A 23,187-nucleotide genomic window follows, 5' to 3' on the forward strand; every position below is an offset into this window, starting at 1 on the left:
GAACGAGAGCTGTGACAGACAGAATCTCGCACCGAGATGTGTGTTTATTAAAACAAATCACAGGCTGTACAGAAGCAGCATGAAGCTGTTCAGCATGCACAGACCCAGATCTCCTTTATCGCAGGGAACAGCCACGTACACTCATGCTGAGGGAGGATAAATTTCCAAGTCAGGGTCAAGGCAAGAGGCTCTTGCAGATAGATCCAAGACAGAGAAAGAACAAGGGGTTTAGTAAGTATGTTGAGAAGGAAGAAATTTTCAATTAGAAAAAGGTTAAATGAAGCAGCAAGCACTGTAGTCAGACAGATGATATTCTTGGTCAGTGTAAATCCCTCAAAGATGGATCTAGACTACGCTGGGCACGACCTCAATGTTGCTTCACAAGGGAATTCAACGGAGAGACAGCGCTCGAGCAAAGGATCGATCACTAACAGACTGCTGCAGTTACATACTAGGTCACTACATTTACACATTTCAGGGCTTTATCAACTTCCCCTCTCTCATCAGCCACTCAAACACGGGGTTCATAGTCTCTCTTTTCAAACTAGAGCTGGCAGGCAGTCGCAGTAGCCCCTAAAAGGCTGGAGGATTCAAAGGGTTGGGGTTACTCTAGTGGCAATGCAGCCATGTTACGTCTCTCGGCTCCACGGCTCCTATTTCTTTCTGCCTCCTCTTTCTTTGAGTGCCAGGTGAATCAGAGAGCCACTTGTCATGTTGTAATAAGCCAGGGAGTTCGAATCCTTGATGAAGATGCCCTGAGGAGAAAAGAAAAAAAAAATAAAACAGTCACACCAGAAATCTTAATGTTCCCTTCCCACAAAACCCCACACAGATGAAGCCCTCCTGGCTGTACTCTCAGAACAGGGTGATGACAGAGTGCTGCTGGCTTTGAAAAACCCTGGAGAGATCCCAGGGTCTCAGAAGATGGGTACCGGAGGAGGTGGGTATGCTGGGAACGATGCAAGAGTACAAACAGACAATATACACCATACACCTTTACAAATATACAGATAAAGACAGTCACCACAACAAGTGAAGTTATTTAGACTCCACTCCCTGCCCCTCCCCCGTCTTTTTTTTTAACTTAAAAAAAAAATCAGTTAAGCTTCCTTCCTCGCTAAGGGTTAACACACTATCTGCCCATAGATGAACTCCCGAGGAGGTAAGTGCACAAAGTTCACTGCTTAGGCAGCAGGTTGTGCCTGAGCACATGCATGACTGGAAACAAATTATTAAAAAGGAAGGGTGCCCTTCTAACAGCTCCAGTCTTGAGAGGAAGAGAGAGAGATCTCTTCCCTTCCGTGTTTTGGAGAAAGTCTTTGCAGAGCTCTCAGGATTTCAAGGTGCTCTCGCCCACCTTCCACAGCACACTCGACAGATCAGTGGGAGCAGCCTGCTGCATTTAAATGTCAAAAAACCCCAATAAAACAATCGGCTGATTTCAGAGAAAGCCATCAAGCTTAGAGGACTCATCTGCAGCAGTGACAATGCAAAGATCCACTAATGCCACCTATTAAAGGCCTGTCCTGCTGCAATAGCATGCAGTTCTGTAACCAAGTCTGCTGTACGGACAGAAAAACCATTCCCTCTGCTCCTCCCAGCATCTCAGTAGGTACATTACAAGTTCTTCTCATAAGAAGTCAGTCTGTGTGTGAGAAAACACTGAAGTAACAAACAGGATTTGAAGGGCTTTTACCCACCTCATACTGCAGCTTCTGTTTCCCAGCTGGCATCCCTGTGGCCTCGTGGATCTTAACCTTTATAACAGACACCTAGGAAGAATCAAAGACCTTGCTCAGGCTTTTTTTCCCCACCGTACCGATGGGCAGCACTGCTCCCCCAGCCACACAATCCCGCTGGGCAAGAGGCTGCAGTGTGGGGAACATCCCGAGTTTTATAGCTCCTGCCATGCAGGTCAATTGCTATTCTCAAAGCAAAGAAACTTGGTAGCAAAACAAGAAGGGGTAGAGGCCAGGTTAATAAGCTACATGCCTGGTCTGAGAGCGGCAGGGTAAACACCAACACTTGGCCGTTCAGTTTCCATTCCGTCTTATCCTGCATGTTGGGAACCTGGACTTTGACCGTGACCGGACCCTAGAGGAAACAAAGATAACGTCTCTTACAGGACTATGATAAAAGAGTGGGCAGACAAATTATTTATAGACACACAGCGGCAGACAAATTATTTATTTCCAAAACCAGCCACGTATCTCAACTTCTCAGTAAACACACAGAAATCTATTTGCCTCAACACTGAGAAAGTTACTTCACTGCTACCAAAATAAAACATTTAGTTGGATTTCTCTCATTAGTCCCTCCTATCGCAGGCCATTCACCAAGCATCACACACATTCACGGTATTACAGAGTGAACGTATGAAGCATTAAACAGGAGACAGCTTCTCTGTGCAGATGTCCAGGAAAACCATACAGCCTTCTTAAAGACTTAAAATTCAACCCACAATGATGGCACTCTTCAGGAAGGAATTCAGTCTAACATTTAGTTCATGTTGTTATGGAATATACCACATTACCATACTATCATGCTGACATTGATATATTAAATCTCCTTGCATCTCCAGCTTAGCAGTCCTCTGCTTAAAAGCTTATTAGCAGCTTTAGTTCCTCTTTACATTCCTATAAACCTACCTCTCACTGCCCTTAATTACAGAAGAGCACTATCTTACTGAACTTCCGTGTGTAGTGCTGCATTGCTCTCTCCAGTAAAACACAAAGCAGTTCAGTTTGCTCAGGAATTGACAGTAGGAAGGAGCCATCTCAGAAAGTCACTCCCTTGCAAAGTACTTTTGCACATCAGCTCCCCTCTGTGTAGTGAGCTGGCTTTACATCCTCTTTGGGCAGAGGAGGCTGACCAGCCCAGAGGGGTCAGGACTCCAGTGCTTCTCAGCAAGCAGCCAGCCCACACACGTACCTTGTTCCTGCGCAGAAACTCCTCCTCTGGAATCAGGCTATCTTCGCTCTTCAGTTTCTTTGAGACTGGCTCATCCTCCATCGGTGGTGGCGGGTGAACAGGAGGCATTGGGGCTGGGGAAGGAACCGGAGCCACAGGAGGCGCAGGAACAAATGCTGAAATGGGATGGGGGGACACACAACATGACCTGCAGTCATCCACTGAGTATACAACAGACACTCCCTTATGTAAAAACTTTTAGCAGACCAGTAAGGGCTGAAAATAAATGCCACAATACATGGAGGAAGTTAACACAACCAACAGTAACATGCAAACTTCAAACGTTAGATCTTTTATATTGGGAAACAGTCCAGGAAAAGGCAACAAGCCATAAGAGCTTCCTGCAGATCTTGCAAAAAAGAAAACACTCTCGGTTTGGCATGCAGAGCGGTGCCAGCACCTCGATTTAAAAAAAAAAAAAAAAAAAAAAGGAAGACTTGTTTTTTACATTGTGCTTTTCAACTTAAAAGCACCCAATGCTACGAAGCTGCTGTGAGGAAAGGGGCCAGACAACAGCTTTTCCTCGGGCAGCAGCAACTTCTGTAACAAAATGTAACACCCAGTGAGGTGCTAGCAGTTCCTCTTTACCCTGGTTCCTTTTGGAAAGCAGCATGGATTCTTAATCTTCACCTGGGCAGGCTCGCAGGGACACAGACATAAAACAGGCGAGACAATTCTCTGTATTTCATGCTGCAGGAGGAGTCTGAGCCCAAAACCAGTACTGATAGGTAAGTCATATCAAAGACCCCAAAATTCTTAATGATGGGACTTAGGGTCTGCAATCCCAATTACACACCATTATCAGAGGCACAAAAGGAAAAAAGAATCAAAGCTCAAGTCCACATTATACAGGAATTAGCTGACAATTAACCAGAAAAAGCTGAAATTACTGACCTGTTGGTACTATCATGGGAGGCGGGCGGGGGCTCATGATGGGAGGAGCAGAGGGCGGCATGGGGACAACGTTGATGCGTGGGGTATGGATTATCGGTGGCATGGGGGTGGCGATGACGGATCCTGGAGGCAGACGGACAACGGAAGTCATCGGGGGACGAGGCATGACTGGAACTGCAGAAACAACAGCAGCACGAACGGGAGGGGGCATCTGGAGAGAGAGGGTAATTTTTCTTAGCAGATGCATGCAGGAAAACTCAATGCTGTTCACAATCCTGATTAAAATAACTGGGGCAACACACAGAGGACTTCTGCTGGCCAAAGGCTTGCTGGGAACCTCAGCGAGCCCACCATATGGCCAGCCCAAGCTGTCTGTAAACAGGCACAGAAGCCTCATTAACAGATTAACCGGTTCTTCCTTCCCTCACCACTCAGCTATCAGACCATGAGCCATGCAGCAATCTTAAAGAAGGAGCTATTTCAGAGTCATGTAGCGGAACCCTTGGGGCAGGAACACTGGCCAAGTGAGTCACCTGTCAACGTTTCTTACCTGCGGCTGCTTTTGTTCTGCACCACACCTTTTACACCTAAGAAAAGGCCCCCACCCATTCCTTTGTTAGCCATACTCCCTTCCTCCAAGATCTCACTGCCCATCTGACCAAGTCTCTTTGGTACCTCTAAGGATGAAAAGCTCCACCTAAGCCTTATTTTCCATTTTTAAGAGCAAGTTCAACAGAGTTCCTCTGATGGTTTAAGAGTCATTCAGAAACTGCTTCTAAGCCAGCGCCCTGCTGTTATAACCCTTGACCAGGACTCCATTCTAATTAACCACGGCCACAGCCGTTTGCTTTTGGAAGCCCAAACACTTACTGTGGGTGGACGAGGCACGGATGTGATAGGCTGAGCGCTAGCTGGTGGATTTGATGCTGAGGAAGGAGGGGGTGGCTGGGGCATTTCATTGGGTTTGCTGGGACCGATCTTCTCCTTGCTGTCATCTTCTGGCACCAGTCCCTTGGCCTTATGGATAGCTTCAATTTGCTCTTGGAGAGTAATATTGGCCTGAGCAGCCTGTTGTGTGCGGGCCATGCTGCCTGAGTGGCCATCCCAGGTCACCTGAGAGGATACAATAAATCAGAATAACTCCAGTCTGCCCAGACTGCAACATGAGCTGCAAATAAATCAAGAGAGCAGCTTTACAGCAAGAACAAAGTTCAAACGACTCCTGTCTCTCTAAGCATTCATAATACTACAGAAATCTGTTAAAAAACCCCACAGTTTCCACTGTACCTTTTCCTCTGGTTTCTGGATTTCTTCTTCACCAATCTTTTTACCAATGGCAGTCTCTTCTACACCGAAGATATCAGTACGGCGCTCTGCCAGCTGCTTCAAGCTACTTTCAATATCCAAACCTGCAGGCAAAAATAGAAATTCTTATCTCAAGTGATATAATCAAAGTCAAACATGATCAAGCCTCTGTTAATGATCTTTAAATTATTGGGTACCTAATAGCCGAGTGTTGCTCTTTCTAAAAAGAGACTGCAGCTGATGGCTGGTCAGCAGCAGCTAATGAATGCTCTTTGCCTTGAAGTTTATAGAAAGGCTTCAATGTACTAATGACAAATGTATCCGCATCATCAGCACACTGAGGACATCACACAGAAAGCTACATATTTAAGACGGTCCTTATTGGTAGGACCTGGGGGCAGTGAGGGTGTGCACTAAGAGTTCACAGAACTCATCTAGGAACTTGGTTTTGCAAGCTGTGTCAGATGCTCAAGCTGACCTGGGGCATAGACCTCATCATCACTCTGCTTTTCACGGATGGATCGATCACGCTGCTCCAACCATCGAGGATCCAGGAGACCAATTCGCATGTGTTCTTGCATTTTACTGGCAGGAATTTTCTCACCAGTGATGGGGGAAACAAGATACTCATCTGGAGCTGGGGCAGGTGGTAATGGTTTTGAGGCTAGAAAAACAAAACCACACTGTTAAAAACACATCAGAGGATGCAGCCTAGAAACAAATGCTTTTGTGATTATTCAGGAAAAAATGTTTTTCTTCACCAGCCTGACTTACCTTTGGGATCATAATCTTTCCGCACAATGACCTGATCTGGCGTGGGAGGAAGAGGTGGTGGCATCGGGGTTTCTGGAGGAGGAGGAACCTTCTGACCTTCATCTTCATCATCTGAGCCCTTATTTGGGGGGAGGAGAAAAAATCATAACCAAGTTCCTGTAGTCAAATACTCCCCCACAAGATTTGAGAAAGGCATAGAAATCCTATGCAGCGCTGGACAAACTGATTATGCAGCTTCAAAGCAACAGAGCTATTTTGCCTCTAGACACCTATGCTACAGTGGTTCCTCTGTATAATCATGATTCAGATATTCAGTGGACCCAGAAGAGGAAGCAAGTACTCCTCAGCTTCCACATTACCACTGCACAGCAAGCAGGGGCTTACAGTTAACCATGCTCTTGTTCCTTGTTACCAGAAAAACAGCTTACATACAGTGGGTAGAGGAAGAGTCTAATATGAGTCATCTCTCAGTGTTCCAGACTCTGTGCAGAAGAAAGCCCAAAAGGCTTGATCACAGAAACATAAAATCCACACCATTAGGTGACAAAATTACTGGATTTTTCTCTTGGAAATTGTATTGTCATGGAAAACATTAAAAAAAACTATATTCCAGCAAAACCAGGTTGTTTTGAAATTCCATCAGAAGGAAATCTCATTTCCTCACAAAACTGAGGAACTTCTTAGAGTGAAAATGAAGAACATCATAAAGAACACAAACTTTACAGGATAAAAGTAATGCTGATTCTGTTGGCTAGTTACCTCATCCATATCCTGCACTTGCGTGTCTTGATCCAGCTGGGTTGGGGGCTCATCTGTTTTCTCTTGCTTTTCATCTTCCTCATCTGACTCCACCTCCATCTCGACCTCCTCACTTTCCCCGAACTTCTCATAACGCTCCTGAATCAGGATTCGAGCTCCCAACTCTTCTGGAGTGGTGGGAGGAGGGAAATTCCCTACAACACAGAAGACAAGAGCTTCTGTTTCTCTATCCCATTTCGTTGCTCAATGCACAAACAGAAATATCAGTTTCTTGAATGAAAAGCAGTTTCTTTACACAGCAGTGGCATCAGAATCTCCTGGGAGTCAAGGTATATAGAAGGGAATGGATGGAGTCTATACAGACCAACATCAGCTTGACACATGAAGATGAAGGTACTTATAGGTGAAAGCACTACTAGAAAGTGGGACAAGTTCCGCTGTCCTGGTGGAAGCGGAAAAGTGGACGCTGATGCAGTCCTGGACCTTGTTCAACGAGAACATTACTGACTCCAGAAAAAAAACCAGCCCGGCACAGTTACTAGAAGGCTTTCTCCTTCATCTTTGAAGGATATGCAGCTGTAAAACCCAATGACTGTCTAAAAATAGCATTTCAGGACACAGTCCCTACTCAAAGGGAGCAGAGTTTCATAGAGGTTACAACGCTTGACTTCAGTACCTTGCTCATTGGGCTGAAAGTCAACTGTTTCCACAACCACAAAGTCATGCCAATCAATCTGGGCATAAGCAACACGCTCCTTTTCCTTCTCCTCCTCTTCCTTCTTTCTCTCTCGCTCCTGGAACTTTGCCCACTCCACTCTGTAATACACCTGCACAAGCAGACATAAAGCAGACACCAAATGTCAGACAAGAAACACATCACAGTCATCTCTACAGCATCTAAAAGTTTACGCTACCAACCCTTTCAGGGCAGTTACACAAGCGCTATTTCGGAAACCTGGCACAACAAAGAAATATTTGTATTTCATTTAGAAACCATAGGTTTGCCTATTGAGTAATGCACTGCACCAGCTTTGCAGAGTGGTTTTCTAAAGCTGGAACTGCAGACTTCTTGAGCCAAGACCAGGCCATCCATGTATGACATGACTCTGCCATCACTGAAGATTCACAGCCAGCAAACAATTCACAGACACTTTATTACAACCCTGTAATGCCACCTTTCCAAAGGAAAAGCAGTCTTTGTGATGAAGACAGAAGTCTAAGTAATAAAGAACAGCTTGGAAGGACTGTAAGTGACCAAGGTGTCACATTGAAGTCGTCTGAGAGACAAACATTCTTTGTAAAGCGCTTGGAAAAGGGTTGTGCACTATCTATGCCTCTATGCTGCCACAAGTAAATTTCCCCCAATACGAACACTAGCTAGTGGTTTAAAGGCAAGCTTGAGTACCCTGTATTCAAGTGACTACAGGGGCCACATCCTATCCTCTGTATGTTTATATTTGCTGCCAATAAGTCAGAAACATGCAAAGAGAAAAAATTCAAAACATAACTGAAATGCTTAGCAATTTTGCAAATTTTTCATGCAATACCTGATCTAGGACTTCCTTGGGATTTTCGGCCTCTTTCTTGAGTTTGAGGAGTAAGCCTTTTGGTGGGATCAAGATCTGAAACATATTTTGCGTGACAGTTGGTGACAATTCTTTTTGTCAAAGCCTCCTTGAAAGCAATTATTCTCTTTCCACACCGATAAAAATATCAGCAGACCCCTGGGACTACGTTCCATTCAGTCTATTGCAACCCTCCTACTGCTTACACTTGCACTTAAAAATATTCACTCTTGGCCTTCCAACTACCCTTCATATTTAAAAAACCACAACTTTTACTTATATTACAATAATGTCTGGTACATTTAAATAACAGCCCCCTGTGTTCAGCGCTGCACGCTGCCAACAATGCATGAGATACCCACTCTACTTAAAGAGTGAGATTTAAAGGATGGAGTCCTGGACCTGCACATATTTCTAGTCTGGCTGTTTTGTAGGGCTTTGGCAGTCTTCAAAAATCAGTACTGCTGCTGAAGGAATCAAACTGACAGATAAACTGCCAAGAGTACCTTTGTGTACTGTTCAACCAGCTTAGTGAAGTAGTTGAAGAGACTGTGCTGGGGGCGAAGGAAATCAAACTGGTAGTTCCTCTGCTCTTTCTGCATCAGCTGAGTCAAGAACTGCCGCCCATTCCGAGCCACGAACTGTGCTGTTAGCTTCACCACATCCAAGTCAAAGGCCGAGATTGAAGGAGGATCTGCAATGAACTCGAATTCCGGAGGTGGCTCTTTCGGAACGACTGTCTCCTGGATCACCTGGGCCTGCACCTGCAGAGCAGAACAGAGATGGCTTAGTGACTGCCCTCAACAAACTGTTACCAAACACTTGGGAGAACTCATTTTTCCCTTAGCTGCTACAGGAAAACAACATCAGCCTAGACATCCTGGCAGCTGCAAGGATGAGAACAATTAGTACCACAGGGTATATCTGGACATCTGTATTTAGGTGTACTATAAAAAAAATGTTGCTCCAACAGCTAACAAAACTGGAAATTATCAGGACTTCGCTATAATCCTCCAGGACAGTCAATACCACACAGTGTGACTGTTGGCCACGCAAAGCATGTAAAAGACTCGGATTCAGTCAGTGCCCTTTTTCCATCCAGTAGGTATAAAGGCACAACTAAATACATTTTGTACTCCACATTTTAAGGGGAAGTTGATCCTGCCAACAATAAAAAAAGGAAATGTTTCTACAAAACAGTGCATGCAACAAGCCCAAACTGAACTCCAAGGGATTCTAAAGACTTGCCTACGGCAGGAGTCCTAAACTCATACAGTCTGAGCGACCACTAGTGTAAGTACCTATCAGTCAACACAAAACTAAAAGTAATTGAAACAGATGAAGTAGAACATTATATCGGCTCTTTCACAAACGACTTTGTGTTACCAGCAACTAGAGGACGCACATCTACATCAAAACCAAGTCCCAGACACTAAACTCCAAGCCTCTCAGTGCTGTCTTTTTTGCAAATGGGTAACTAACTCTATCATTTGCCTTGTCTTTCAGACCTCCTGCTTAACATTAGGATGTGACACAGCCAGCTGGAAGCCAACTTCTTCACCAAAGCAAAAAGGAATACTTGCCTTCTGTGGAAGCTGCTGCTGAGCACTCTGCTGCTGTTGCATGACCTTGGGAATAGCAGCCGAGGGCTCTTGCGCTTTACCCTCTTTGAACTCGCTGACTTTGTGCCGGTAGTATGCATGGTAAGGATCGTTGGGATTCAAGAAATTGAACTTAGGGTTATTTATTTCATTCTGACGAATTCGAGCTTCAAATTCTGGACCATTTCTGGGGAGGAAAAAGATAAACTGTTTAGATGAATGGGCACCAATTCAACTGTAAATGTCTGTTTCTTTCATAGTAAGATGTGTTGATGCATCAGTCCCTCAGAAGACAATTTTCTCTCCTACATGGAAGGAGTTTACCTCTAAGTAACTCATACCCAACGTAGCAGCCATCTGTACACACACAAGTTAAAGGCATTTATCCTAATTTAGTCTATAACACTTCACAGCGAATATTTCTTAAGACAGTTAAAAACTCACGCTCACAAGTGTTATACAATCTCATTTGGCTACACACAAACAAAAGGTCATTTACTAGATTGACAGTTTATTGGATGAAGTTTACATGTTACTTACTAGACCAATTTTATTTGCTCTATTAACAAGCTTTTAAGACTAGTTTCATTTCCAGAAAGTTCATATAAGGAAAAAAGTAGGTAACCATCAGCCTGTGCAGAGATTGACCATAATGGAGAGCTGCATTTAGGAGAGCCGTAAGTTTTAGTTTAGGTAACATCCATTCCTCCCATCCAAAGCGCAAGCCATTTATTTCAGGGTAGTTTGAGAAAGTTAACAGCTGCTATAGCATGTTTCTCTCCATATTCTCTGGATACCTCTGCCTCTTCCAAAAGAGCAGGTCTCCATAATACCAAAGCATAAACACAGCCCCTTCCTTATCCTCAAAGGAAGCCAACGCTCCTTGGCAGCATTTTACAGATCAGTTACACAGTAAATGTCTTTGACTAGACCAGCATTTAGTAATTGTCTTAAATCCACAGCAGCAACAACCACCCTTTTTTCATGAGGTGAAGGCATGCAGCGTTCAGTGTGTCTGGATGCCATGAAGCTTAAGAATTTGCACAGCCAGCTGAGGGGTATTTACCTTGTGTGCTACTCATACGCTCCCAGGAAGAGCAAGATCTGGTCCCCTAAGACGTCACATCGTGTTAAGACAGCTGGAAATACTTAAGCATCAAAAAACAGCAGAGGAAGATGGCCTACGTAGCACTAACAGCTTGCACTTGCAGAACGATGACATTAGGCAAATGGAAGAAGCCCAAATGAGTAAAATTTATTCAACTTTTAGACTCCTCCCCTAAATTTGACGTCTATATTCACGCTAATCAATCTGCTACAGTCAACAAGGGAAAAAATCCCATACACATCACGCGCAGCTCATCTATCCTAAGAGAGGACCAGACTACTCTCTGGAGGTACGCACTTCTCTCCCTGTGACTATCAAGGGAGAGAGAGATGACTGAGGCTTGGATGAGCACACATCCCAGCCGCTGACACAGCTTACCAAGCTGTACACAAACAGGGATGGGACTTAACCTCAGGGCTCAACAAACAAGCGAGCACCCTTGTACTGGAAAAATCATTGCCTACACACTGTAAAACATAATTATGATTCTTCCTGGGTTCATCACTCAATGGAGCACCTGTCATGAGGCTTCCCTTCTACCTGGAATTTTGTTTCCTCTTCAGATCATTTGGAACAGGAACTGTTACCTGGTTATTGCAGCTCATGCTATAGATTTTGCCAAGAACTTTATTTTATTTACTACCACAGTTTTTCTAGCAAAGCATGTCTTACACCTCTTCAGTAGAATACTGTCGTTTCTTTTCCGCTGTCTCACTGGTATAGACTCAATCCTTAAAAGCCTTCATGTGAAGTCACGGGACTGTGACCTGCTTCTGTTTTCTGGAGCTGCATAGATATTAGCACTGAAGACGAGAAGCATGAAAATCTCAGGAAACACGAGACAATACCAGTGTTGTTTACCTGGCTACGAAGCTGGCAGTCTTGTCCACGATATTCCTGACCTCAGGAGGAGGATAAATAATTCCTACCACAGGCTTTGCTGGTGCTGCTTCCTCTTTTGGCTCCTCTTCTGGCTGTAATAAAAATGTACATATACACATATATACAGTCCTCTGTACTGCTGCCTCACAACTATAGCAACTATTCAAAAGGTGAAGAGGTGGACATCTTTCATTGTGGTGTTTGCAACCAGTCAAGATACTAACTTCAAATAGCCTAAATCAAAGCTAAAAACAAGAAAAGGAACTTCAAGTAATATTGAGTAACGTGCTATATACCAGCATTAGGGGGTGAAAAATAGCCTGGTAGGCTGCAAACCCAGACTAGGTTTATTTTCAGGTGGTTGAATTGGAAAAGTCATCTCTCTCCTCTCTCAATTTCCTCATCTACATTGGAGTAACAATCCTAACACACCTTAACAAATTGTTCTGCAATCCCGTGCTTAATGAATGTTATGTAAGAACTAAGTATTCCAAACAGCAATCCAAAAGGCACACAGGAGCATCTATTGTCCTCCTCAGCCCCCAAATAATTGAATTTTTCCTGACACAAAGATCTGGTTTAACAATCTGAACCACCCATCCCACAAATGAATTCCTCAGCTTCTCAGGGTGGGAGACAATGTTTTTCTGCTTGTCAAGGGCACCCATTGCTGGGACAGGCACAGCCAGACAACAAGGAAGGCTCCTCCATGGGAACCAAAACAAGGCTTCCCAGCATTTTTACTATCTCAGCCGTCACCCCAAGTACGTTTATAAATGCCGAGCCAAGAGGCAGCGTAGGGGAATGCCTACAACACCACATCTAGGAATAACTCAGCATTGCTAAACAGGTTTGGAAGTTATGAACGTTCCTAGAGGCCTGTGAGACTACAAGAAACTAGAATCTGAGTGATTAACTCCACATTAAATAAACCATAGCTTTTTAATCCTATTGTGGTTACTTCAAAAGCTGTTTGTAAGGAAAGCTCTGCAGGGCATTTTTCTCACTGACACTATAGGAGGATCCAAAGTAAGATCCCAGAACCCTCCCTGTGTACAGCTTCATCTTCCAGTAAGACAACAGAAGCTGCTCTTTGCAGGATACTAAAGATGTCACTCCTCTTTCCTCACCAAGCAACTTTCACAACAAAAGCTGTTATAAGAGAGAACAGGTCTATGGGAAATGTTTATAATCTTAACAGGGACAGTCAGGGAAATTTTAAAATACCAGTAAAGCTACTAGCTCTGCAAAATCCATGGGGACTCCAGGGCAGAAAACTCTCGAGTCAAATACAACCTTAATAAAGTGTGTTAAGAGAAAGGTACCACAAATATTTTTAGTTTTCATTCCCACTCCTTCCAAACAACATCATCTTGAAGAGCTGAAGCATAAAGCAACACCACACTTGAGAGATGTTTTTATTTAACCACAATGCTGAGCTGCCTTGCTAACTTATGTGCATGAAAGTCACTGGGGTTTTTTTGGGGGGAACCACAATTTTCCTCCTAATTGTGTTAGCTACACCAAATCACCCCAGATATTCAGTCAAATCAGCTCCCTACACTGGCTTGCTGTACGGCTGCACAAGGGCTGATGCCGCTGGGTGAAACTGCTGGAACATGCTGTTAGGGCAGCAGTTCCAGCGACGTCGGAGCTGTAGTCCCATTTCGGGAAGGCCAAGAAGGGGTTCCTGCGGAGGTGAGATAGAAGAGAACCGTGGAAGGTACTGCGAAACATGGGACTGCTACGCTCTCTCAAGTGCACTGGGACGCATTGAATCCTTTCACACGTTCTTCCCGGCGGCAGGGCCGTTCCCATCGCTTACGGCAAACCCTCACACCCACTACTATTACAACCCTGTGCTGCTTCCAGGGAAGGACTCAGCCTTAAACCGAAGTATAGCACCCCTCAGTCGTCCGTCCGTCACCCCTCCGCAGGCTGACGGCGGATGAACGGGGACCTGCGGGCGATACCGACGGGAATCAGCAGCAAACAGGAGGAGGGAACTGCAGCCCGCCCCCCAAAACCCACGACAAGCGGGGCAGTGTAAGAAACCAGAGACCAGAACAACCCCAGGCAGCTCAGCGCGGCCTGCCCGCCCCCCCCCCCTCGCCCGCTCGGCCCGCACCGGTTTGCTCTCCGCGGGGGGCGCTGGCTGCGCCGGCGGCATGGCTTGCACCGGTCCGGCCGGCATGGTGCTCCCTCGGGGCGGCGGGGAGAACTTCCCCGCCGGAACCGCTACCCGGGCCGAGACGAGAGAGAACCGGAGGAAACCCACACCGCCGCGGACAAAATGGCGGCGGCCGCAGGCGACGCGATGCGCATGCGCGCCGGAAGTGACGAGGAGGCGACGAGCCGGTGGCGGGGAAAGGGCCCGCGGGAGTGCGCACGCGCAGACCGCGGGCTACCGTCCACCGGCGGGCGAAGGGGGCAGAGCGCATGCGCCTTGGGGAGTGCCATTAGCACGCCATATGGGGGGGGATCCCTAAAAGCGGAGGAATGAGGAGCGTACCATTGCGGCAGGGGGCGTGGTCTCCCGGAGGGGGCGTGGTTTCGAGTGGGGGCGTGGCCTGTGCCGTTGCCATAGCAGCAGGCGGCGGCGCGGGCAGGCGGGTCCCTGGCGGCGCGTCCCCTCACAGGCCCCGGCCAGGCCCAGCGCCTCCTCGTCCCGGTCCCCCGGTCCCTCCTGGGGTCCCCCGGGGTCCCCCAGCCCCGGGGACCACTGTGCTGGGTCCCCTTTCCAGCGACCTGTCCCCCGTAGGGCTGTCCCTCCCTCCGTCCCAGGCCTGGTGGCCCTGTCGCAGGCCATCCCCCGCAGGCCTGATCCAGCCACCTCAGCGGCATGGCGCACCTCCTGGGCCACCCCGGCTGCATGGAGAGCCTGCGGGCCGACCTGAGGGACCTGCAGGCAGCTATTGCCGACGTCTCCTCCCGGGCCGGGGCCGTGCGTTTCCCCTCCTGGAAGTTCCCCGATAAAGTGTCCTGCGACCTGGACCTGACAGCGCTGCTGGAGCGGTACAGTTATGCCGAGAACGACCCCGAATTCACCCAGCACTCCCACGTGGTGCTGCTGGAGCTGGTGATAGACAGGTGAGAAGGCAAGGCCAACCCCAACCACCCCTCTTTAAAGAAGCTTGGCTGGCAGAGTGGCTCCTTCCCCCTGGAGGGAAGGGGATGGTTGTATATCCAGCCTGTCGAATGCAGCCAAGTGTTTTCGATGCTTTTTCCCCCCGCGTTTCCATGCCAATCAAGTGTGCCAGCACCTCAGGCTCGTGCTCCACAGCTCTACGCTGAGTTTTAAAACCCAACTCCTTTCTCTGCACAGAGCTCAGCGCTACTGGCACAAATGCTTGTCACAACGGAGTAGAGCAACCCGCTGCTCCGCCCGGGAGCCAAGGGCACCTGGGCAGATGGGGGCGGACTCGTTAACTTGCCCCTCAAAGCCTTGGAAACACTTAGGCAGGGCTGCACCTACAGGCCTGGGAGGCAAAAGTGCCTTTTGCAATCTGGATGAAATAAATATGACTCCATTTTAAAAAATGAGCTGTTCCCGCAGAGCTGTTGGCCCTAACAATTAGGGTTTGATATCAGCAGCGTGGGTGCCCAAAATCTTTAGGGAGAGCTTAACTGCAGCCTCTCAGAAGTGGCTGGCTGCAAGCAGCATGCACAGTCTGCATCCCAGCAGCTGCAGGAGGATTTTCATCCCGCCAAATACTGCTCTGTGGAGTGACTCAGGCCTGGGGAGGGTCAAGGGAGCACTGATACCCACCCTCCTTTGTCAAACTCGCTTTGTCCAGGGGATGGGGAACAACCTCTTTGCCTCGGCGCTGGCCCTTCAGGCTCACTGCGCACTTAAACACAAAGGGCTCTTTCCCCATTACAAATACTCCGTTGCTCTAAGCTGTGTTTCGTTTCTTTCGAAAAAGACTGCTGCTGCTGCTTCAGAGCTTCACAGGCTATGCAGAAAACCTGCTCAGCAAGCAAGCTGTACCCCCAGTGCAGACAGTGGGACCCTGCATGTCTGCAGGACTGACCGTGAGGAGGTACTGGTGCAGCATGCTGAAACTGGGGGCCTTCTACCAGCAGCTCCTGGCTGAGGTGGGACATTTGGGGGCCCTGACACCCCACAAGCTGAGTGCAGGGGTCACGGAAGTGGCCCTTGCCTCACCCCCCCATGATTTGGACCATGCTGAGGTCACAGCCCTTCTCTGGGACACCCGTGATGCGCGCGGTGGCCATGGCAGATGTGTTCCCAGCTCATGACCCTCCAAGTGCTGACCTGTGTGTCAGATGGGACACAACAGTCCCGCACTGTCCCCTCCTGGCGTAAGCCCCTTCCCTCCTCTAACCACCGCTCCCTGCTGCTGGATCCATCCTCCTCCAGGCTTCCACCAGGTCTCAGGATGGGTGAGCTTGGCTCCCCTTATGGCTTGGAGAAATATTCTCCTCCTGCCAATGTGCTGCCCTTGCAGCTCTGCTGACCCCGCCATTTGTGGGGCTAAGCTGGCTCAAATCAGTGAGGTAATTTGCGGTAAAAATACTATGCCCCTCCTCTGCATTATTTTTTTTTCCTCAAAATGATCCTTCTCATGGAAAAGTCTCACAATAATTCATCTGACATAACCAGGAGACAGCGCAGGAGGTGTGAAAGAAGGGACAGTCACAAGAAGGGGAGCCAGGGGGCAGGTTTCACTGCTGAGGCTTCCTGTCATGAAACCACAGCTCTGCAAAAGGAGCGGTGGCTGGAAAGCTGCCTGGCAGTTTGTAAAAATTCAGTTCCCCTGTACTCCACATTGGGGAGTGGGAAGCAAATTCATTTTGCTTGATAGTCATGTGCTTTGGTTGTAATGGAGCACAGTAAACAGGAAACTCGAGTGCTTGGTAGCTGTCCTCCTCCTCCTCCAAGCTCTGGGAACTCCTCCGAAGAGAAGGGCTTGCTGCCCTCGTTGCCCCTTGGCTGCACTGATGTCCTGTCCCCACACTTCACACCTCTGTATTTGGGGTCTTATGGATCATTTGCAGCCAACTCTGTTTAATCTGGGCCCTGTTTTTGTTCTGTGCTCTCTCCACCAGAAGAAGACTTGCAGGAAGGAGATCCCCGCACTGCAATGCCTTCCCCAGGCTGGGAAACCTGAGAAGGAGCACCTGAAACACTGCTTGCCTGACGTTTTGGAGTTAAGAACTTCCACAGAAGTTGCCCAGTCCACTTCTCTGTGCCTGTCATCAAGTGTCCGTGCACCAGACAGTGACGCCTCAGGCAGCTCCCTGCCCAGGGCTGCCCGCAGCATGGCCGAGAGCAGCCGCAGCATCCCCACACAGACGACTGGGTTGTCTCTGGAACCCTGCGACACCTGCGCCAGTGCACAAGCCAGCCTCTGGGAGGTCGGCAAAGCCATCACCAGCATCTGCCAGAGCCAGAACATCCCCTCGGCTCTCAGCAGGTTCCAGGACACGGTGGAGGGAACCACAGGGAAAATGACCCTCTCTGCAACAGATGTGAGCTACTGGGCCTCAGAGCAGAGCAAGGACCTCTCCCGGATCAGCAAACACCTCCAGATGCTGCTGCAGCAGGTCAACCCTCTGAAGTCTGAGCTGGAGGAGTCAGAGAGGCAGAAGGACAGGCTGCGGAAACAGGTTGAGGACTTCTCCCAGTTGCTTCAGGTGGAGAAGGAGACCCAAGCGCAGCAGAGGAAGGAGGCTGAGCAGAGCCTGGAAGTAAAGAACAAAGAGTATTTAGAGGCTGTAGCCAGGCTGGAGCGGGACAAGGATGACCTACGGAGAGGTATGGTGCTGTTCCCAGCATCCCCACCCAGGCCCGTGGGTATTGGCAGGAGAAGCATGGAGTCCATGGTCAAATCTTGTCCCACTACCATAAGCAGGGCTTTTGCCAATGATTTTGGTAGGCGCTGGGGCTGTTCCCCACTGTGAGACTGTCGTGGCTTCAGCCCAGCCAGCAACAAAGCACCACAAAGCCACTCCCTCACTCCTTCCCCCCCACTCCCGGTGAGATGAGAAGGAGAAAATATAAAGAAACACTTGTGGATCAAGACAAGGACAGGGAGGGATCACTCACCAATTATGGTCACGGGTGAGAAACAGACTCAACTTGGGGAAAAAACAAAATCAATTTAATTTACTACCAATCAAATCAAAATAAGTGTAATGAGAAGTAAAACCAAACCTTAAAACGCCTTCCCCCCACCCCTTCCTCCTTCCAGAGCTAAACTCCACTCCCAGTTTCTCTACCTCCTCCCCCACAGTGGTGCAGAGGAACGGGGAATGGGGGTTGGGGTCAGTTCATCACACGTTGTCTCTGCTGCTCCTTCCTCCTCAGGGGGAGGACTCCTCACTCTCCTCCTGCTCCAGCATGGGATCTCCCCAATGGGACACAGTTCTCCATGAATGTCTCCAGCATGGGTCCTTCCCATGGGCTGCAGTTCTTCACGAACTGCTCCAGCGTGGGTCCTTTCCACGGGCTGCAGTCCTTCAGGCACAGACTGCTCCCAGCGCGGGCTTTCCCATGGAGTCACAGCCATCTTTGGGGGCATCCCCCTGCTCTGGCATGGGGTCCTCCATGGGCTGCAGGGGCATCTGCTCTTCCAGCGCACCTCCTCCCCCTCCTTCTTCACTGACCTTGCTGTCTGCAGAGGTGTTTCTCTCACATTCCAATCTCCTGCCCCACTGCAGGTTTCCCCTCTTAAGTATGTTCTCCCAGAGGCTCTACCACCATTGCTGATGGGCTTGGCCTTGGCCTGAGGCAGGTCCGACTTGGAGCTGGGGAAGCTTCTAGCAGCTTCTCACAGGAACCACCCCTGTAGCCCCCTCCACCACTACCAAAACCCCACCACACAAACCCAAAACAGAGACTAACCCCAGACAGCAAGAGCTGGTTGTCCACATCCTGTCACTGTCTCCTCCCTGCTGAAGCACAGCACGATACAATCACTGGATGAAAAATGCCATTTTGCTGGTTCCTTCTTTAAGTTTTTTTTAGGTGCTGTTTAATTAGTAGAGTTTTTGTGCTGCTTTAGGAGCTGCTCTGCTGGAAGAGCGATTCTCCGCCTTAAAGGAAGAGCTGGCTGTGAAGCAGGCTGCTGTGCAGGAGCTGGGTAAGGACCCCTAGGGCTCACCCAGCTGGCACATCTCTCCCCCAGCCTCGCTCCGATCTCATGAGTGTTTTACACCCACCTAACTCCTGGCTCCCCCAGAATCGGTTGTGTATAGTGCTGGTGGGAATCTGGGGAGAGGACGACCCTCCTTCGTTGCACTGCCCAAACATCACCCAGCACCAGAATGGTCTCGTGCTGCTGCTGGTGGAGATTCAGGGGGCCCCAGCCCTCCCATCAGACCTGCCTCCCCCTTGCCAGGGCCTGGGGTCCCCTGAAGGCACTTTATCTGGGAGCTTCTCCCCCTCCTGCCGAGCCTGAGCCAAAGGTGCTGTGTCTCCTCAGAGGTCAGCAAGACGACCTTGCTGGAGGAGATGAGGACCGCGATGGTGGCCAGGAGCTGGGTACTGGAGCTGGAGGAGAAGATGGAGCTGCTCACCAGCCAGCAGGAGAGCCTGGGGCAGGAGCTGAGTGCCACCACCACCCAGCTGGAGAAGGAGAAGGCCAAAGTGGAGAGCACGCTGAGGAGCCAAGAGGTATGGCTGGGCTTGCTCTCCCCTGCTCTGGAGCTGCTCTGCAGCCCTACCGCGTGCTGTGGGAGCAGCCTGAGCTTGTGGGTGCTGCTGCACAGTGTAACGCTGGTGGCGAGCGGGTGCAGCAGCAGCCCCATGCAGGCTTGCCTGCCCTTTACAGTCCCTGCAGGCCAAGCAGAGGGCCCTGCTGCAGCAGCTCGACAGCCTGGACCGGGAGCGTGAGGAGCTGCAAGCCAGCCTGGGAGAGGCCGAAGAGGACAAGGCCAGGCTGGCAGAGCAGCTGGAGGAGAGCCGGGAGCAGAGCAGGCAACAGCAACGGGCGCAGCAGGTCAGCGCTGGCACCCAGCATGGGTCAGGGCCTCCCTGGGGAGCAGCTGGTGCGGGACACAGCTGTGCTATGGGGGTGTCAGGAGCTGTCCCCCACCCATAGCCAGAGTTTTCCTGGGAGGGGGACTCTGGGACCCGGTGCGACATTGCCACGTTGCCACTGCCATGGGACATCCTTATCACATAAGGAAATGGAGGGAGCTTTCCTTGGGGGGGGTTCCAAGTACTCCTGGGGGACACCCCCCCCCCCCCCCAAGGTTGTACCGTCCCGAGATCTGGGAAAGCGCTCTGCAAACCTGACCATCTCTCTGCTGTGCCCTGCAGGAGCTGCTGGATGCGCTGCAGCAGGAGAAGCTGAGCCTGGAGCAGTCTGTCTCAGAGCTGCAAGCAAATGTGTCCAGGCTAGAGGAGCAGGCGCAGGAGCTGAAGGAGCAGGAGAGGCTCCTGGTGTTCTTCCCTGAGCTCCACGTCCCTGCTGAGATGCAGTTTGAGAGTGAGTGGGCAGCAGCTCCTGCTTTCCCCACAGTGGCCTTGTGCCTTTGGTGTTTCCCAGAGCTCACAGGGGATCCTGCCGGCCCTGGCCACACCATTATTTGTACATCACCATTTGTCCCACTGATAGCCAGGAAAGGCTCAGGCCCTGGGCTGTGCTAAGCTGCTACCATCTTAACAAACCTCCCCGCGTGGGTGCTGTTCATCCCACCTCTGGGCCAGGACGTAAAGCAGGGCCAGGGCACAGGCAGAGCTTTGTTTGCCCTTGTGGTTTCAGCTGGCACGGTTTTGGGTCCCAGCTGCCATCTCCCAGGCTGTGCTGGTGCTCCCTGGTTGGGGCAGGCTCCTTTCCAACGGGCAGCCATCCTGCCCACGAGGCAGGAGGGCTGATGCCAACAGCTCCGAGCAGGCGGGCAGCAGTGGGCTGAGCTCTGGCTCCCACCGCGAGGACGTCGTATTTTGTTTGCAGGCACTGGGAGCTTGACCATGGATATGGAGAAGCAGCTGCAGGCCAACAGCATCCGGATCAGCGTGCTGGAGCAGGAGAATGTGCGGCTCAGGTCTGCGCTAGCCAAGGTGAAGGCAGCTGCTGAGCAGGGCGTGCTGAAGGTGAGGCTGCACCCAAGCCATGGCCCCTGGCACTGTCCCACATCCCCTGGGGACTGGTTCCCTGTTTGTGTACCCTTGTAGAAAAGGCTGTGGGGTGTCTTGCACAATGTTCCCTACGACTCAGCAGCTGCTTCCCAGCCTGCACGGGCCTGAGCTGGATGAAGCCACTTCCAGAAGGGCATGAAGCTGGGCAGGGGCTGTGATCCTTCGCTGCCCCGGGGCCTGATCCTGCCTTTGGGAGCTCACCTTAGCCTTGAGGCAGCTGAACAGGGTGTTCCCACCTAATGCTTTCCAAGCTGGAGCAGCCAAGTCAATACTGGGGCACTGCAGCATGCACAGTGCCTGCCACTAACTCAAGGCCACCAGCAGCCAGACCCAGACCCGCTCTGGCACGTCCCCTGTGCCAGGCTGCAGCCAGGGACAGCTCGCGAGGGTCACTCGCTCCCTGGAATCGAATGGCACCGACAGGCCAGGCCTGGGGGCTGCTGCAACACCCTTCCCCTGAGTCAGTCCCTCTAGCTCAGCGCCGTTAGGTTTAGACCAGCTCCATGGTTTTGGGGTGTGCCCACCCCATTTGGCCAGGCCCTGGGCTCCTGTGCCACCGGGAGATCAGTCTGGTTTAACTGGTGTCGGCAGGAAAAGCTTCTTGGATGAGGTGCCCAGGGCTGGTTCTCAGCTCCTTTGTATCAGCCCCGCTGTGGCCAAGGGGTGCAACTGGAGCTGAACACAGCGGGGGGAATTCCCCCCCTCTCTTCTCTTCCCCAGCTCATCCCGCAGACCCAGCTGTGGTCTCATCTCGGCGGGGAGGCCGGCAGGCAGGACGCAGGGTGAGTAGGAGCCCAGAGGAAGGGGCTGGGGAGCTTCCCTCTTCTTCCTCCCCTCTAACCGCTCCCACCACCCGCAGGCAGCCGAGCAGCCGAGGCAGCAGGGACAGCAGAGGGACACGCGGACGCACAGACGAGGCCCAGCAGCGAGCTCCCAGCAGCCAGCGGCTGAAGCCACTCTCGGCAGAGTCCACGTCCAAAGCTGGACTCTGCCTCTCGCTCCCAGCTGAGGGCCTGGTGCTCAACCCCGCTGAGCCAAGGGGGAGAGGCAGACCATGCCCCCGCTCCTCTCACCGCGCCGGTGGCTACTGCAAATAAATGCTCATGAGACTAAGGCAGAAATGAAGTGCTCAGTGAGCAGCCACCTGCCCTGCCCTGTGGGACCTCGTTACCTATTCTTTGTGCATCGTGAAGGTGCGTTCCCTCGGTAACCCGGTCTCTCTGCCTGTCCCGTCAAGCCTGGATGCAGTGGGCATAGGAAGCCCCGGGAGACGGTCCCCGCAGCAGCTCCACCGGGGCTCAACTACCAGCTGCTCTCTGGTTGTTGCTTTGCTTTGTTTTCTGCAGGCCTGTGGCACCAAACGGGTATGTGCAGTTTCCCCTGTTGTCCCTCTCTATTGGGCAATGCTGTGGTTTGTGGTAAAACCGAGGGCGATGGTGCAGAGGGCTGGGCTGGCGTGTCCCCTTCTCCCTCAGCACAGCGGCCCCAGGAGAAGCCCTGCTGCAGGGACAGGCCTGGGGCTGGCTTTCCCCGGCTGGGGCTGGCTTTCCCTGGCTGGCAGCCGGAGGATGGACCCACGCACAGGCGAGGAGCCCTCGGCAGGGTGGGGAATGCTCCCTGGGCCTGCGGAGCAGCCCCTGCATAGTCAACTGAGGGGGGCCAGGGACATCTTCGGTCGCTGGAGCTTGGTCACTCAAGGCTAAGCTGCTGCTGGAGTCTCCGGCACAGCTCTGACCGTGCCGTCAGCCAGACAATGCCTGGGCACAGCGCGAGTTAGCTCACGCCAAGAACTGTTCCCAGGAGGTGACTGGGATGTGGCCACACTGCTTGGAAGAGGAGGAGGAAGGCAGAGCTGGGCAGGGGATGAGAGGAATCTGAGCCGCCCTTAGCTTGCCAGCACAGCCGCAGCTCGGGAAAGCAGATCTCCCTGCACTGCCGGCAGCCGCGAGGGCCCAGAGGGGCTGAGGACCACTGAGCCGCACACACAGGCTAGCCCTGAACCCCCCTCCATGAGCCTCAGAGGGCAGCCAGAGCCACACAACCCCAACATGAGACACGGCAGCCTGTCCTTGCTCTGTATTTAATAGAGACGGACGCGTGCAATGCTGCAGCCCAGCAGCCTCCGGTCACAGTGTGGAACAGGAGCCGTTCAGGGCTCACGGCGAGTCCCCGGCTACCGCGGCACACCCGTGTTCGGTCAAACAAGCCCTGTGTTCG

The 23,187-nt window shown here is 50.8% G+C and overlaps 3 protein-coding genes across 3 annotated transcripts; 2 read left to right on the plus strand and 1 right to left on the minus strand.

Moving 5' to 3' along the window:
* Positions 1–24: 24 nt before the first annotated feature.
* On the minus strand, positions 25–14,179 carry SF3A1 (splicing factor 3a subunit 1). Its single transcript, XM_075041917.1, has 16 exons — positions 13,987–14,179; positions 11,838–11,950; positions 9,851–10,055; positions 8,774–9,031; positions 8,250–8,324; positions 7,379–7,529; positions 6,703–6,896; positions 5,944–6,061; positions 5,648–5,833; positions 5,152–5,273; positions 4,735–4,977; positions 3,865–4,075; positions 2,932–3,086; positions 1,993–2,094; positions 1,701–1,772; positions 25–755 (listed from the first exon to the last, which is right to left on the minus strand). The coding sequence occupies exons 1-16, from the start codon at positions 14,050–14,052 to the stop codon at positions 654–656; spliced, it is 2,373 nt and encodes a 790-aa protein (XP_074898018.1). The 5' UTR covers positions 14,053–14,179; the 3' UTR covers positions 25–653.
* A 324-nt stretch (positions 14,180–14,503) lies between these two features.
* Positions 14,504–14,952, plus strand: LOC142037458 (coiled-coil domain-containing protein 157-like). Its single transcript, XM_075041924.1, has one exon. The coding sequence runs from the start codon at positions 14,701–14,703 to the stop codon at positions 14,950–14,952; it is 252 nt and encodes an 83-aa protein (XP_074898025.1). The 5' UTR covers positions 14,504–14,700.
* An 868-nt stretch (positions 14,953–15,820) lies between these two features.
* LOC142037456 (coiled-coil domain-containing protein 157-like) lies at positions 15,821–23,187 on the plus strand. Its single transcript, XM_075041922.1, has 9 exons — positions 15,821–15,901; positions 16,932–17,640; positions 18,890–18,967; positions 19,310–19,500; positions 19,658–19,825; positions 20,149–20,317; positions 20,786–20,925; positions 21,691–21,752; positions 21,830–23,187. Exons 2-9 carry the CDS (start codon positions 17,145–17,147, stop codon positions 22,065–22,067), a joined length of 1,542 nt encoding a protein of 513 aa, XP_074898023.1. The 5' UTR covers positions 15,821–15,901; positions 16,932–17,144; the 3' UTR covers positions 22,068–23,187.

This window comes from Buteo buteo, chromosome 11, assembly GCF_964188355.1.
Source record: "Buteo buteo chromosome 11, bButBut1.hap1.1, whole genome shotgun sequence".
Lineage (NCBI taxonomy): Eukaryota > Metazoa > Chordata > Aves > Accipitriformes > Accipitridae > Buteo > Buteo buteo.